Source organism: Hemitrygon akajei, chromosome 12, assembly GCF_048418815.1.
Source record: "Hemitrygon akajei chromosome 12, sHemAka1.3, whole genome shotgun sequence".
NCBI lineage: Eukaryota > Metazoa > Chordata > Chondrichthyes > Myliobatiformes > Dasyatidae > Hemitrygon > Hemitrygon akajei.
The window spans coordinates 90,929,555-90,947,515 of record NC_133135.1 but is presented as its reverse complement, the minus strand read 5'-3'; the positions used below and the strand labels follow the sequence as shown (position 1 = coordinate 90,947,515).

At 39.3% G+C, this 17,961-nt stretch overlaps 1 protein-coding gene across 2 annotated transcripts in view; it reads left to right on the top strand.

Annotated features, from left to right (window-relative positions):
* Positions 1-17,961, top strand: part of klhl20 (kelch-like family member 20) — an 85,227-nt gene that overhangs the window by 25,620 nt on the left and 41,646 nt on the right. For both annotated transcript variants that reach the window (XM_073063670.1, XM_073063669.1), the window contains exon 4: positions 13,771-13,865. In XM_073063670.1, the coding sequence (XP_072919771.1) occupies positions 13,771-13,865 (95 nt within the window). The remainder of the gene's footprint in view (positions 1-13,770; positions 13,866-17,961) is intronic.

The window sequence follows — 17,961 nt, the reverse complement described above, 5'->3', positions numbered from 1 at the left end:
CACCATCTTAACTGAATTCTACAGGAGCACCATTGTGAGCATTCTGACAAGCTGCATCTTCATTTGGTACGGGAGCATCAGGGCACTGGACTGGAAGTTCCTACAAAGGACTGTGAGAACAGCTGAGAGGATCATAGGTGTCTCCCTACCATCCACTGGGGGCATTTATCAGGAGTTCTGCACATGCCCTTAGTATTATTAGGGATCCCACCCATCCATCTAGTATCCTCTTTGATTTTCTACCATCAGGCAGGAGACTCCAATGCATAAAGATAAGAATAGCCAGGATAGGAAACAGTTTCTTCCCTTAGGCCATTAGGCTTCTGAACTCCCAACCATATCGCATTCTAAGTGTCACCAGTTAATCTGTTCTGTATCCTACAATATTTAATTTATGCACTTTACTTTGTTTATTTATGCATGATTCATTTATAGATTTCTTTCTTACTTTTCTAATTATTGTGTGTTATATGTACTGCTATGCTTTATACCCTGATCTGGAAAAAAGCTGACTCGTTTGACAGTATACATGTATATAATTAAATGATGATAAACTCAACTTGACATGATTTGAAGTGAGGAAATTGAGAATCCAGTTGCACAAGGAGGTATTGAGGCCTAGGTATTGGAGCTTATTGATTAGTTTTGATGGAATGATAGTGTTGAATGCAGAGCTGTAGTCAATAAAGAGCATCATGGTGTATGCTTTATTGTCCAGATTTTCCAAGGTTGAGTGAAGAGCCAATGCAATGGCATCTGCTGTTGACTTGTGATGGTAGGCAAATTGGAGCAGATCCAAGTTGTTCCTTGGACAGGAGTGGATATGTTTTATCACTAACCCATCAAAGTACTTCATCACAATGGATGTAAGTGCCCTGTCCAGGCCAGATGCTAACTGTCGGTTCACTCTCCTGAAGAATGCTTTCACATTGGCTTCAGAGACTGAAATCACAGGGTTACTGGGGGTTGTGGGAGTTTGTGAAGGTGCTCCCATGTTTTGTCATTTAAAGCAAGCATAAAAGGCATTGAGCACATGTGGGAGCATAACCTTGTTGTCACATATATAGTTTGGTTATACAGGTTCCCCCCCCCCCCCCCCCCATTCGAAGGTAGAGTGTTCCTATGAAACGGTTCGTAAGCCGGAATGTCGTAAAGTGAAGAAGCAATTACCATTTATTTATATGGGGAAAATTTCTGAGCGTTCGCAGACCCAAAAAATAACCTACCAAATCATGCCAACTAACACATAAAACCTAAAATAATAGTAATATATAGTAAAAGCAGGAATGATCTGTTAAATACACAGCCTATATAAAGTAGGAATACTTTTCTGAAATCATTGCAGCACTGTCCACCATAGCGAAAATCTCACGCAAGCGCTCTCGGCAGAAACACTCTTTCCAGTAACCTTTAAGCTATGAAGCTGCCAAATCATACCAAATAACACATAAAAATACACAGGTTATATAAAGTAGAAATAATGTATGTACAGTGTAGTTTCACTTACTGGAATCAGAAAGACAGCAAGCACACTGATGATGGTGTGTTAGGCTGAGTCGTCGGAGGTTGGGGTGGTGGGAGACTGGGGTGTTATCTCATCATCGTCTCTTTCCATCTGCGCAGGCAGGTCACCTTCTTCTATGTCTGCCTGCCTCAAAGGTCAAGGTTTGTCATCTGCTGTAGCTGATGTGGAAGGCTTGAAAAACGACAGTATGCTTGACTGTTTAGCCTCGCGCATTTTTCTATCATACAGTTCTTTGTAAGCACTCAAACCATCCTGCAAATATGCCCTAAACCTACATGCCCTTTCAAAATTAAAGTCATACTTTTCTGCAATCATTGCAGTGTTGTCAATCAGCATTGCGAAAATCTCACGCAATTGCTTCACGTTCAGTTAGTTCCTGGATGACTTCACTTTCGGGCCGTTCGCTACTGCGTTCGGTTTCAATTGTTATCCTTTCCTCTTCATCAGCTCTTCATCTGTCAGTTCTTGGTCATGGGATGCCAAAACCTCTTCAACATCATCTTCATCAACTTCCACAAACCCAGTCTCCTTAGCCAAACTCACTTTTTCCTTACTTTGTTCACCACAATTGAAACGTTTAATTATGTCTAGTTTTACGCTGTATAACACCCATACACACTCTTTTAGGCTTTTCCGATACTTTCGAACTCATCTTGCTAACGGATGCACAAAATAAATCGACATAAAGCACAGATGCTCAGAGGCACGTGTTTAAGCAATGCCAGCTGGAATGCAGTTCCAGGGGAGGAGCTTGGCTGCCTTTTTTTCGTAACAGTGAAAACACCTTCTGTTAGCAAAAACAGGTAACTAATGTAGGTCTTTCGTAACAGCGAGGTGTCATAAAGTGAACATCCGAAAAACGGGACACCTGTACTTTGTAGGAAGTGATAGCATTCAAGCCCTGCCACAGCTGTCGAACATCCTTCTGCGATTCATGTTTGGTTCAGAGTTGCCATTTCGCATGTGAGATGGCTTTCTGGAGGTTGTCCCCAAATCTCTTGTTACTTGGTTCCAATACACGAATGTCATTGATCCTGATCTGACCCTCAGCAGATTGAGGATCTCTTGGTTTATTGAGGGCTTGTGGTTGGGGAAGGTGCTAAATGATTTTGAGGGACATACTGGTCCATGACTGACTTCATGAAGTCTGTGACTACCATGGTTATTCATTCAGATCCTCTGAGTCCATGAACATGGCCCAGTCCATTGATTTGAAGTGACCCCGAAGCCACTCCTCTGCCTCCTGTAACCATTTCTTCATTATCATTGGTAAGGGCAGAGAAGTCGATGTAATTTATATATGTATTTTAGTAAGGCCTTTGACTGGGTCCTACATGAGATATTAGAACTGGTGGAATGCAGGGCAAGGTAATAAACTAGATCCAAAACTTGCTTGGCAAAAGAATACAGAGGGTGAAGGTAGAAGATTTTATCTTTACAATTGGATGCCATTAACTACTGGTGTCTCACAATATCTGCTGGGGCCCTTGCAGTTCACAAAATGCATGAAGGATTTGGATGCGTATGTAGAAGACACAGAAAGTTAATGAATGATACAAAGTTTAGTGGAGTTGTTGGTGTGTAAAGTAGTTTTGGGTTGCAGAGAGATACTTATGTGTTGGTGAAATGATCAACCACAGCATTTTCCTTATGTATGGACACAAATAAACAAAAAATGCCCTTTCCTACAGTTGCACGAAAAAGTTTGTGACCCATTTGCAGTTACCTAGTTTTTTGTGTTAATTACTCATAAAATATGATCTGGTCTTTGTCTGAGTTGTAATAATAGACAAACACTATCTGCCTAAAGTAAACACACGAACAATTGTACTACTTCTTGTCAGTACCAAGAACACCATTTATACAGTGTAGGTTCAAAAAAGTATGTGCACTGCTGGGGTAATGCCTTTTACAAAAGCAATTTGGAGCCAGGTGTTCCAATCAATGAGATGAAATTGGAGGTGTGGGTTGTAGAGGTCCCCTGCCTATATAAAAAAAGACACACAAAGTTAGGTTACTGACGGAGCCTGCTCTTCTCAAGAAAGATCTGTTTATGTGCACTATGTCTCGATCAAAACAACTTTCAGAGAACCTTAGAAGAATTGTAGAGCTGCATCAAGCTGAAAAAAAGTTACAAAAGCATTTCTAAAGACCTGAGTGTTCATTAGTCCATAGTAAGAGAAATTGTCTACAAATGGAGGAAGTTCTGTACTGTTGCTGCTCTCCCTAGGAGTCGATGTCCTGCAAAGATCACATCAAGAGCACAACATGCAATGCTGAAGGAGGTGAAAAAGAACCCAAGGGTAACAGCAAAAGACTTGCAGGAATCTCCAGAACTTGCTAAAGTGTTCATGTGTCCAGTATAAGAAAAACACTGAACAAGAATGGTGTTCATGTAAGGACACAACAGAGGAAACCACTGCTCTCCAAAAAAAATACATTGCTACACATCTCAAGTTTTGCAAAAGACCACCTGGATGTTCCACAATGCTTCTGAGACAATGTTCTGTGGACAGATGAGACAAAAGTTGAACTTTTCAACCAAAATACACACCACTATATTTGAAGGAAAAAGGACACTGTACATTAACACCAAAACCTCATCCCAACCGTGAAGCATAGTGGAAGGAGCATCATGGTTTGGGGCTGCTTTGCTGCCTCAGGGCCTACACAGCTTGCAATCGTTGAGGGAACAATTAATTCAAAATTGTATCAAGATAGGAGAATGTCAGGTTAGCTGATTGTCACCTGAAGATTAATAGAAGTTTGATGATGCAACAAGATAATGATCCGAAACACAAGAGTAAATCAGCAACAGAATGGTTTAAGAAGAGGAATATTCTTATTTTGTAATGGCCAAGTCAGAGTCCAGACCTGAACCCAATGGAGGTGCTGTGGCATGACCTGAAGTGGCCTGTTCATGCAAGGTATCCCAGAAATACTGATGAACTGAAATAGCTTTGTATGGAGGAATGGTTTAAAATTTCTCCTTGCCATTGTGCAAGTCTGATCAGCAGCTACAGCAAGTGTTTGGTGGAGGTTATTGCTGCTAAAGGAGGTTCTACCAGATATTAAGTACAAGGGTTTATGTACTTTCCAGCCTGGACTGTGAATGATTATACAATTTATTCAATAAAGACATGAAAAATACAATTGTTTGTGTGTTATTAGTTTAGTCAGATTGTGTTTGCCGATTATTGTGACTTAGATGAAGGTCAGACCACATTTTATGAATAATTAATGCAGAAAACCAGGTAATTGCAAAGGATTCATAAATTTTTTCTTGCATCTGTATATTTTTTACATAGAAAAGTTTCATGAAATTACTTAATATCTTTGGAAATTTTTGTAAGTTTATACATTAAGAGTTTTATTCCAGATGCATAAATACCAAGTAAATGAGAGTTTACTGCAGATAATTGAGAGAGTTAATGAAAAATTGGCAAATATAGTTCAAAATGGGGAAATTGAGGTTATGCACTTCAGGAAAAGAAATCAAACAGCGAACTGTGATCCAAATGGAGAAAAAATTGACATCAATGCAATACAAAAGGATCTGGATGGTAATGGATATGAATTACAAATAGTTCGCAAATGGCATATTGGCCCTTCATTTCAGGGACTGAAGCTGTGAAATAGGGAAATTTACTTACAACTTTCAGGGTATTGTCGAGGCCACATTTGAAGTATTGTGCACATATTTTTGGCCTCCTATATAATACTGTATATTCTGGAGTATAAGACGACCCCCCATTTTCAAGGTTAAGGAAGTGACATTTTCATGTTACCTTTGTGTAAGCCTTTGTAGAGGTTTTTGATTTAACCAGAAAAGATCACAAGATCTCTCATGCCGGTACTCAGCTTTGCTGGATCCGGAACTGGGAAATTTTGTGAACCAGTACCTGCTAAAAAAACAGGCCTACAAATTGTAAAGCGTTATAAGCAAATTCTTAATAAATAATTCAGGGAGGGAAATTTTGGATTAGGTCTCCAATGGTAAAGAATCCTCAGAATTGTAACCCCTGCAAAACCATTTAGCGCCCATCGTAATCTCGTTAAAACATAACATGGGGTGGTGGGATCAGTACGTCTACTCAGTATTGAGTTTGCGACTGCCATGTACAAAAGATTAAAACAAATGCGATATGATGCTGGCTTCAAGCTGAAGGTTGTTGATTTTGCTAAAGGAACAAATAATTCTGCAGCTGCTAAGAAGTTTAGTGTAAACAAGAAACAAGTGAGAGAGTGGAGAAAGGCAGAGGACACGCTGAGGGAAATGCCAAAGACGAAATGTGCAAACCGCGGGAAAACATGCCAGTGGCCAGAACTGGAAGAAAAAGTTTTAGAGTGGGTGAATCACCAGCGATTGTCCGGATACGTTGTTACCAGAGAAATGATTCGAGTTCAAGCGTTGAAATGGGCCAAAAAACACCGTGAGGTCAGCGAAAATTTCAAACCTACGCGAAGTTGGTGCACTCGATTTATGAATAGATGTGATCTTGTGTTGAGACAAAAAACAAAGATTGCTCAGAAAATTCCCATGGGGTGTTGTTGTTTACGTTCAAGAATGCTGCTCGATGGATGAAGCCATTTGCTTGAAGTGGGTAAAAGAGGTGTGGCGTTGACATCCCGAAGGTTTCAGGAAAGAAAAGTCGCTACTTGTCTGGGACATCTTCAAAGCGCTCTTGTCAGGTGAGACAAAAGCAGCATTGAAAGCTGAAAATACGGACATTGCAGTCATCCCCAGTGGTTTGATCTCCATTAGATCACTAGATGTGAGTTTAAACAAATCATTCAAAGAATTCATGTGACGACAGTGGAACAAAATTGACTCAAAAACAGCCAATAAATACGACGTGTCTTCCGTGTATTCGTTTTTCCGAAGTTGGCACCCTTTGTATAAGCCGACCCCCTAATTTTAGAACCAAAATTTAGGGCCAAATTCTCGGCTTATACACCGGAATTTACAGTAAGTTGGTTTTATTGTCACATTGTACTGAGGTACATTGGAAAAATTGATTTTGCGTACCATTCATACAGATCAATTCATTACAATGGTATATTGACGTAGTACAAGGTAAAACAACAACAATTTGCAGAATATAGCAGTACAGTTATAGAATGTAATGCAAGTAGACATGAAGGTGCAAGCTTATAACAAAGTAGATTGTGAGGTCAAGAGTCCATCATACCATACTGGAGAACTATTCAATCATCTTCTCACCAAGGGATAGAAGCTGTCCTTGAAGGTCTCTTGGGTTTTTATATCTTCTACCCGATGGGACCAGGCGAGGAGGAGGATGTCTGACGTGGCTGGGAGGGGGGCTCTTGATTATGTCGGATGTTTGAAGCAGGGGTTGGTTAAAAATGTCCACAAATGCCCCACCCAGGATCTAATGACATGGTCAGTGTCACCATTTGGGCCAGTTGCTTTCTCATTAAGGATATAATAGTATTGTAGGAAGTCTAAAAGAGATTCACAAGACTGACTCCTGGAATGAGAGGGATGTCGTATCAAAAGCAGTTGAAAATATTTGGATCTGTATTTTTTGGTATTTAGAAGAATGACAGGGTAATCTTATGGTAATGTACAAGTTTCTAAGGGGGCTTGACAAAGTAGATGTTAAGATGTGTTCACCACTGGGAGAATCTTGAACAAAGGAATAAGAGGATGGTCCTTTAAAACTTTAAAACAGAGGGCAATGAATCTGGCTATTTAAAGAGTTGGTAGATAATTTCTTTGAACTACAGATTAAGTATGCCTTATCTGAAATGCTTGGAGCTGGAAGTGTTTCAGACTTTGGAATATGTAATAAGGTAGTTTGGGATTCTACTCATTTCCGACTCTGAATTTACCATTAATATAATGAAAACATGATGTGTGCAAGGTAACAAAAGCAGCTCAGCAGCATCGGGAGAGTATCTGAATCAGCTGTTGAACAATAACAAACAACGGCATGCTTTCAGTCTCCAACTACGATGTTCTGATTGAAAAGTTACAGTGTACTGTATTTGCATTTTACATTTTTTAGGTTTTATATGAGATATAGAACAATCAGCATTGTAGACTTGTTCTGTTGTTAGATTTTCATCAGGGACGACCTTCATAAACTCATTGATGAATTTCTCTGCTACTTCATGATCAGCAGATGGTTTATCTCTAATATTTTTTAAATCTTTCAACATTTGATGCTGTGCCTTTTCTTAAATTTCTGCAGCTAATCTGCTGAATATTCACAAATTACCTTCAATTTTCAGTTCATTGTGATAGATCTTTACTTATTTCATGATCACCATACCATTAAGCAATACATATTCACTCTGACACTGGTGAATTCATTCTTTCAATATATGATTCAGATCTTTATTTTTTGTTTTATACAGTGTTTTTCTATTTTTCGTTCATTTCTGGTCATTATATATGTGAGGTCAGTTCACAGACCTGTCTATTATGCACAGAGACCTGGGAATCTTCCTAGCCCCTTGTGGAATTTTCCATTTGTGACATCATGTCAGTGCTCAAAAAAAATTCACATTTCAGAGGTTTTCAGATTTTGGAATTTTGAATAAGGGATACTCAACCTGTATCAGGGAATTCAGGACAATGGGGAATTGGCACAAAGGAGAGGTTGAGGCCTTGTGTTGATTATCCATGATCACGTTGACTGTTTAGGCAAGCTTGAGAATAGCTTGCTCTTTTTCCAATTCACTTGTAATCTTGCATTGCCTGGCCTTAAATGCAAATGAAGTGTTATTAAGAATTAAAGGTTGTGTGGAAAAGGCAGGTAGGTATAGATGAGTCCATTGCCAGATCAGCCATGATCTTATTGAATGGTGGAGCAGGCTTGACAGACCAGATAGCCTACTCCTGCTCCTATTTCTTATGTTCTTAAGTGAAGACTATCAGATGCTGTTAGCAATACTTTTAATCTGGCTAATTTCTTCTAAGAAGCAAGAATTTTTAAAACCATGATTTCCAAAACTGAGTACTAATCTGATTAAGAGTGGAGCAAATAACTTGCTTCCAAATCTGCAACAAACCAGAAATTCTTTGATGATTACTCTCTGGACACCTGAAATTGGGATATGGAATAAATACTTTTTTTTTTGCTTTTAAAGTGTAACACTGATGCATTTCTGCAATCTTAACATTGCTAACTCAGGCATAATGTACAATTGACTCTCTTTTATGTTCAAAGCCTCTATGATTGTAGACTGAAATAGGAATTGATCTGGTAAAAGATCAGAATTTGCATGCATCAGCATCAATGTCCTACACCATCTGTTTGTCCTTGATTTTTGTTTGTTGTAATGATTATTTTGCTCCATGAATCGCACTAAGAAATAAATTAGACATTTTGTATAATATGATTTGGGTGCTCTAAATTCAATTTGTTATTTAGACAGGTAATTCTGAGTGCTTTCAAAAACTTAAGCTGATTTAGATCCTTTTAAAAAAAAAAATGTCAATTGGAAATTAGCTGAGTTGTTTGACATATTTGAAAACATGAAATAGAAATAACTGTCAGTTCTGGCACCCCTTAAGAGGAGTGGAATTAGGCCATTCAGCTCATTGAGCCTGCTCCGACATTCCATCATGGCTGATCCCAGATTCCACTCAACCCCATACACCCGCCTTATCGTCATATCTTTGATGCCCTGACCAATCAGGAAACAATCAACTTTCACCTTAAATATACCCACAGTCATGGCCTTCATTGCAGTTTGTGAGAGAGTATTCCACAGATTCAGAACTCTCTGGCTTAAAAAATTCCTCCTTGCCTCCATTCTAAAAGGTCGCCCCTCAATTTTGAGGTTGTGCGCTCTAGTTCTGGATATCCTTACTATGGAAAACATCCTTTCCACATCCACCTTATCTAATCCTTTCAACAATCGATAGGTTTCAATGAGATCCTCTCACATTCTTCTAAATTCCAGTGAGGCCCAAAGCTGCCAAACATTCCTCATTTGTAAACCCTTTCATTCCCAGAATCATCCTCAAGAACCTGCTCTGGACTCTCCCTAATGACAACACATCCTATCTGAGATAAGGGGCCCAAAACTGTTGATAATACTCCAACTGCAGCCTAACTAGTGTCTTATAAAGGCTCAGCGTTATCTCCTTCATTTTATATTCTATTCCCTTTGAAATTAATGTCAGCATTGCATTTGCCTTCTTTACCACAGACTCAACCTGTAAATTAACCTTCCGGGTGTCTTGCTCAAGGACTCCCAAGTCCCTCTGCACCTCTGAAGTTTGAACCTTATCCCCATTTAGATAATAGTCCATACTATTGTTCCTTTTACCAAAATGCATTATCATAGATTTCCTAACACTGTATTCCATCTGCTACTTTTTTGCCCAATCTTCCAATTTGTCTAAATCCTGCTGCAATCGCATTTCTTCTTCAGCAGTACCTACCCCTCCACCTGTCTTCATATCATCTGCAAATTTAGTCACATAGTCATCAATTCCATTATCCAAATTATTGACAAACTATGTGAAAAGTAGTGGTCCCAATACTGACCCCTGAGGAACACTACTAGTCACTGACAGCCAACTAGAAAATGCCCCTTTTATTCCCACTCGCTACCCCCTACCTCTGTCTATGTCAATATCTTTCCTGTAACGCCACAGAATTTTATCTTAAGCAGCCTCATATATGGCACCTTATCAAATACCTTCTGAAAATCCAAGTAAATGACATCCACTGTCTCTCCTTTGTACACCCTGTTTGTTACTTCCTTGAAGACCTCTTAACAGTAACATTTCCCTTTACAGTAACCATGCTGACTTTGACTTATTTTACCATTAGTGTCCAAGTACCCCAAAACCTCATCCTTAATAATAGACTCCAACACTGGATTGCCATTTAGTAAACTCGTGGCTGAAGATGCACATCTCTCAATTTCCTTGCATATGAATCTTCCCAACCACAGGGTCTTGATTATGCTCTGACTATGAATCTAATGTCCTCTTGATTAGAGAATTTGCAACACTCCTAGCTTTAGTTGGCTGACCTTGTATCGTGAAACTATTGTCATTGGTTTTGGACTTCACAGCTAGGTGAAACAGCCTGTTGGCATATTTGGACCTTATCTTTGTCAGGCCTTGAGTGATAGAGACTTTGTTGCCAATATCAAACTTTTTTTTTCTTCTGCGTGTAGTTTAATCATGACATTGAGAGATTCGAAACAGGTTTGCTTATTCCTTAGGTGGTGCATGTATTATGTGGTTGCTCTGTAAATAGTGACCAGTGCAACTAAAATGAAAGACCAAAACAGTGACAGTGAGGACAATATGAGTGAGGTTGATGTTCTGGAGCATGTTGATATTAAGGGAGAGGAGGTGTTGGAGTTGTACAATACATTAGGATGGATAAGTCCCCGGGGCCTGACGAAATATTCTCCAGGCTGCTCCACGAGGCAAGGGAAGAGGTTGCTGAGCCTCTGGCGAGAATCTTTATGTCCTCATTGTCCACGGGAATGGTACCGGAGGATTGGAGGGAGGCGAATGTTGTCCCCTTGTTCAAAAAAGGTAGTAGGGATAGGCCGGGTAATAATAGATCTGTGAGCCTTAACGTCTGTGGTGGGAAAGATTCTTAGAGATAGGATCTATGGGCATTTAGAGAATCATGGTCTGATCAGGGACAGTCAGCATGGCTTTGTACAGGGCAGATTGTGCCTAACAAGCCTGATAGAGTTCTTTGAGGAGGTAACCAGGCATATAGATGAGGGTAGCGCAGTGGATGTGATCTACATGGATTTTAGTAAGGCATTTGACAAGGTTCCACACGGTAGGCTTATTCAGAAAGTCAGAAGGCATGGGATCCAGGGAAGTTTGGCCAGGTGGATTCAGAATTGGCTTGCCTGCAGAAGGCAGAGGGTCATTGTGGAGGGAGGACATTCAGATTGAAGGGTTGTGAATAGTGGTGTCCCACAAGGATCTGTTCTAGGACCTCTACTTTTCGTGATTTTTATTAACGACCTGGATATGGGGGTAGAAGGGTGGGTTGGCAAATTTGCAGAGGACACAAAGGTTGGTGGTGTTGTAGATAGTGTAGAGGATTGTCGAAGATTGCAGAGAGACGTTGATAGGGTGCAGAAGTGGGCTGAGAAGTGGCAGATGGAGTTCAACCCGGAGAAATGTGAGGTGGTACACTTTGGAAGGACAAACTCCAAGGCAGAGTACAAAGTAAATGGCAGGATACTTGGTAGTGTGGAGGAGCAGAGGGATCTGTGGTACATGTCCACAGAACCCTGAAAGTTGCCTCATAGGTAGATAGGGTAGTTAAGAAAGTTTATGGAGTGTTAGCTTTCATAAGTCGAGGGATAGAGTTTAAGAGACGCGATGTAATGATGCAGCTCTATAAAACTCTGGTTAGGCCACACTTGGAGTACTGTGTCCAGTTCTGGTCGCCTCACTATAGGAAGGATGTGGAAGCATTGGAAAGGGTATAGAGGAGATTTACCAGGATGCTGCCTGGTTTGGAGAGTATGGGTTATGATCAGAGATTAAGAGAGCTTTACTCTCTGGAGAGAAGGAGGATGAGAGGAGACATGATAGAGGTGTACAAGATATTAAGAGGAGTAGATAGAGTGGATAGCCAGCACCTCTTCCCCAGGGCACCACTGCTCAGTACAAGAGGACATGGCTTTAAGGTAAGGGGAGGGAAGTTCAAGGGGGATATTAGAGGAAGGTTTTTTAATCAGAGAGTGGTTGGTGCGTGGAATGCACTGCCTGAGTCAGTGGTGGAGGCAGATACACTAGTGAAGTTTAAGAGAGTACTAGACAGATATATGGAGGAATTTAAGGTGGGGGATTATATGGGAGGCAGGGTTTGAGGGTCGGTACAACATTGTGGGCCGAAGGGCCTGTAATGTGCTGTACTACTCTATGTTCTATGTTTTCTAAAACCACGCTGCAGTTTAATTGTGTTGACATATGCACAAAGCCATGCTTTATGCAAAGATTTCACTTTTATTGAGACCTCAATTGGAGTTCGTGGTGGGGGTTGTTTTGATCATTTAAAATACCTGGTAGATGAACCCATACTCTAATTCCTGAATTTGACCTGAACATATTCATGCTGTGTTAAACCTAGGCCCTTTCACTGGGTATTCACCTTTGTCCCTCATGATTTAACATATATCTCTGAGGTTGACATTCAAATTCAAATTATTCCTTGGTCTTTTATGCTTCAAGGAAAAATATCCTCACTTTCCCAACCTCTCCTTATAACTTAGGTCTTCAATTCTTGGCTATGTTATTGTAAATCTTTTTTGCACTGTTTCCAGCTATTGATGTTTTTCCTGTAATAGAGTAATTAAAACTGTATATAATACTGCAAGTGTGGCCTCTCCAACATCTCATCTAGCTGCAAAATAACCACCCAACTTCTATACTGAGTACCCTAGCTATTGAAGGCCAGTATGCCACAGACTACCTTCAGCTGTGACCCAGAAACCTTCTTCACCACATTTTTACCTGTTGCAATCTTGTTGATATGATTGCTTCTTACGCCTGTAGGCACTGAATTAGTCCATTGCCAAGTAAGAGTCTTTATTCTGCTTGATGTTCCACCATTAAGACACAAAGATGTTAAATGGGGAAAGTTGTAGAGTTATCAACATTCTGACAGGCTGACAAATAAGTTCTACCTACTTAACCATGTGATTGATTCATCATGATGCCCTGAGATTTAAGAGGATTTGTAAATTTTTATGAATAAAGTTGCAAAACTACACTCTAACCCCCTCTTAAGTGTTCATACACAGAATTACTTTGTGTACTGTATTCAGATTTAAAACATTCTGGCAACAGACATCTCAATATTTCTGCTATCACAGAATGAATAAGTCAATTACACATTACTGCCACAGTCCTCTTGAAATGACACTTCTCTGTTACATTAATCTTCCTTCATGTAATGCACTTCTTCAAAATAACTGGGACCTGAAATTGTATATCGGGAAGTTCATTTTAGCTGTAACTGCGTATTTAATTGGAAAATTTAAAGGCAGTTGGTCTTGTGTGGGTGAATCACTTCCATGGCCTATGTTTGTTCAACAGAGTTGAGATCCTTCTGTTCTGATTTGTAAATAGATATTGGTGGAAAGTTACAATCTGGAAGAAAAATTAGCATATTTGTCTCAACACCCATCTAAGCAAGGATTAAAATTTTCCCACAATGAGATACAATAAAGTGCAATCATTCCTCTTCAATTAATTTTCCTCACTCCAGGTATTACAACATGTTCGCCTGCCATTGCTCAGCCCCAAGTTTCTTGTGGGAACTGTCGGATCTGACCCCCTCATAAAGAGTGATGAAGAATGCAGGTATGATTTCCCTGATTTGCCTGATTAACATTATAAATCAGGTTACCTCAATTAATGTATAGTTTGTAAACAGTTACAGACTTATTTGGATATACAATTTCTTAGCTCTCAGTTTAACAATTTGTTGCAATTTTTTGTTCTGAATTCACTCGTTGCCGAACATTTGATCAAAGGTTTAAGTTGTTTTAATAAAAACCTACAGTAGAAAGCTTGAATGCGAGCATCACATGGCCATGTTTCCTTTGGGAATTGTACTATAAAGGACAGAAACATTTAAACAGGTGGAGGGGAGGTGGTGTCAGGCTTCAGTCACATACCTGATAATTATAACTTTGAAATAGAATAGACATTCTGGTTGAGGAATCTTTTTGAGTCATTGGAAGTATACTGATCTGCTGCCTTAACAAATGAAATGGTGCTTTCACTTGATAAATAATAGGCTTGCATACGAGTTCAGATTCCAACTCAGCTGTTTAAAATATAAGATGTAGGAGAGGAAAAATGAAAAGAAGAAACTAAAAGCTGAATATTACAGGCTGCTCTACTGATGCACCTCTCCTGAGTGACATCTCTTGCCTATCTTTGTGCACAATGATGTAGAAGAATTTTAAGAGTGACTATTAATACTGTGTACTATTCTGTTTGAATAAATAATACAAACATTTCAGTGAGTGTAAAATAGAATCTGAGTGGGTAAGCTGCTGGTTAAAATAGTCGCTTGCACGGTGGTACTAAGAACAAGCTGTGTTGAAAGAACTATTTAGTTCACACATGTTCCTGTTGCTTGTCAGAACTAATATCTTGTCCCATGGGGAGCAGAGTACATCACTGGGATTCAGTGTTGATCCTGACCTACTTGGTTTATGTAGACAATGAAATCTGGACAAGCCAACACATTTTAAATCAGATATTTTTTACATTTTTGTATTTCAAAGTTTTTAACCATGTTCCTGAATTTTGTGTGGTCTTCCATTTGCAAAATATCAAAGGTAAAATTTAATTCATTGTCTATAAATACACTTTTTGGCCACTCATCTAGTAACCTAATAATAACCTTCCCTTCAGTGCAGTGACATTTATCAAGGATAGCAAACTTGACATTGCTCACAATGTCAAGCAATGTACTGAAGTGCAGAGACAAAATACTGTATAGCAAGAGCATGTCATTCTGAGAGAACAACCTTTGTGCAAAGTTATAATGTAAAGATGGATACATTTTTTGTTGGATGCATTGACGACTTCTAACCACATTTCTCTTTAAGTCTTTGGAAAGAGAAAAGAGTCTCTAAGGAAAAGAGTCTTTGTTTTCAAATTGTACAAGCTCAGATCTGTTCACAGTTTGGTTTAGAGATATACAACATAGAAGTGGGCTCTTCATCCCACCACTTTTTGCCCATCTACACATCTTTTTCACTGACTCTTCCCTGAATGCTGCATCTACACATGGTGATTGTTCATTAAAGCAACCTCGTAACCTGCATTAAAATTTGTGACTTATTTAACATTGAAAGCTATGACTTCATTGAACCCTACATTGACTGGAAGAAATTGGGATGTTGCTGACTAAGTTTAAGTTTTTGATTCTTGCACTTTGTTTGGATTGCTCAAGCTCTAGGACTTGCAATTTATAAAGTCTTGATTGCAATTATGCTAAATGGTATGTTGCCAAGAGAAAATATGAGATTTTAATAGTACAAAGGAAGGGAGTGGTATCTTTTTGCTTGTAGTTGTTAATTGGGGCTTAATATCAAGTAAACTAACATATAAAAATAGTTTAGTAATTTTCTCTGGGCTGCACAGTACTTATCCAGTAAAATTATAGAAGCAGATTACCCTTTTTCTCCAAAACAGTTTCACTTGTTTAGAGAGATTTATTTTCTGATTTTTTTTCTGAAATGCATATAGTAATAGCATTGCTTTAATTCACTTCCACACTGATAAATTTTGCCTATTACATTTCTTTTTACATAGTAATAGTAAATGCTTATTTTTTTTAAAATTCTGCATATTTGTTTTGCCTATGTTGAAGCAATTGCAGGTGAAACAGATAAATCAGTGACCTGCTGCTGGGTATGTTATAGAGCCGCTTCTAGAGTGACAACTTGCATAGAACATAGAATAATGCAGCACTGGATAGGCTACTCAGCCCATGATATTCCGGTCAATGCTAATTCATGCTAAATATCCTCCTTTTGCATATCCATATCCCTTTGTGTCCTTCATGTTCTCTTAAACTCGACCAAACTAGCTGACTCTAATCACCCTAGGAAACCCATTCCAGATAGCTACCACACTTTGCATTTTTCTTGCCTGTAAAAATTCCCCCTCTAACCTTAAAAGCATGCCTCTGTTGATTGACATTTTGAACCTGAGGAACAGACTCTAACTGTTTACACCTCTATGCCTCTTTCAATTAAAAAAAAACCTCTTTCAGGTCTCCCCTCAACCTCTTATGCTTTAAGGAGAACAACCCAAGTTTTCCAGCCTGTAATTATTGCTCATGCCCTCTAATCTAGGCAGCATCCTGGCAAACCACTTCTGTACTCTTTCCACAATCTCCACATCTTTCCTATAAAGGGGCAACCAGAACTACATGCAATATTCCAAGTACAGCCTGACGGAAGTTTTGTATAACTGCAGTATGACTTCCTTATTCTTATACTTAACACGCCTATCATGAAGGCAAGCCTTCTTTAACACCAGTTTATCCAGTTGTGTAGCTATTTTCAGTGAGCTATGGCCCTGGACCCCCCAAGATCCCTGTGTACTTCAGTGCCATTAAAAGGCCTAATATTAATTATACTTTTTCTTCCCAGTTGACCTTGAAGTGCAACACCTCACACTTGCCAGATTAAATTGCATCTGCCACTTCTTTGTCCGTATATGTACTGATTTATATCCTGCTGTATTCTTTGATAGTCCTTGATATTGTCCACATTTCCACCAATCTTTGTGTTAACTGCAAGCTTGCTAATCCATCCATCTACATTTTCATTCAAATCATTGATATACAGTGCCTATAAAACGTATTCACCCCCCTTGGATATTTTCATGTTTTATTGTTTTACAACACTGAATCACAGTGGATTTAATTTGGCTGTTTTTGAGACTGGTCAGCAGAAAAATATCTTTCATGTCAAAATGAAAACAGGTCTCTACAAAGTGATCTAAATTAATTACAAATATTAAACACAAATAATTGATCACATAAGTACTCTCCCCGTACAAGTCAGTATTTGGTAGATGTAATTGGCAGCAATTACACCCTTGAGTCTGTGTAGATAGGTCTCTATCAGCTTTGTGCATCTGGACACTGCAATTTTTCTCCATTCTTTTTTACAAAACTGCCCAAGTTCTGTCAGATCACATGGGGATTGGAGTGAACAATCTTTCTCAAGTCCAGCCACACATTCTGGATTGGATTGAGGTCTGGTCTCTGACTTGGCCACTCCAGGACATTGACTCTATTGTTTTAAAGTCATTCCTGTGTAGCTTTGGCTTTATGCTTGGGGTCGTTGTCTTGCTAGAAAAAGATCTTCTCCAAAGTCGCAGTTCTTTTGCAGACTACATCAGGTTTTCCAAACATTGCATTTAGTCTGATGACTAAAAAGCTCAATTTTGGTTTCATCAGACCACAAAACCTTCTTTCAGTTGACTTCAGGGTCTCCTACATGCCTTCTGGCAAACTCTAGATGAGATTTCATGTGAGTTTTTCAACAGTGGCTTTCTTTTTGTCACTTTCCCATAAAGCTGCAACAGTTGTTGTATGCGCAGTCTCTCCCATCCCAGCCACTGAAGCTTGTAACTCCTCTAGAGTTGTCATAGGTCTCTTCGTGGCCTCCCTCACTAGTCCCCTTCTTGCATTGTCACTCAGCTTTTGAGGACTGTGTACTCTAGGCAGATTTATAGCTGTGCCATATTCTTTCCATTTCTTGATGCACTCCAAGGGATGTTCAGTGACTTGGAAATTTTCTTGTATCCATCTCCTGATTTGTGCTTTTCAATAACCTCCTCACGGAGTTGCTTGAAGTGCTCTTTTGGCTTCATGGTGTAATTTTTCCCAGGATACAACTCACCAGCAGTTGGACCTTCAGCT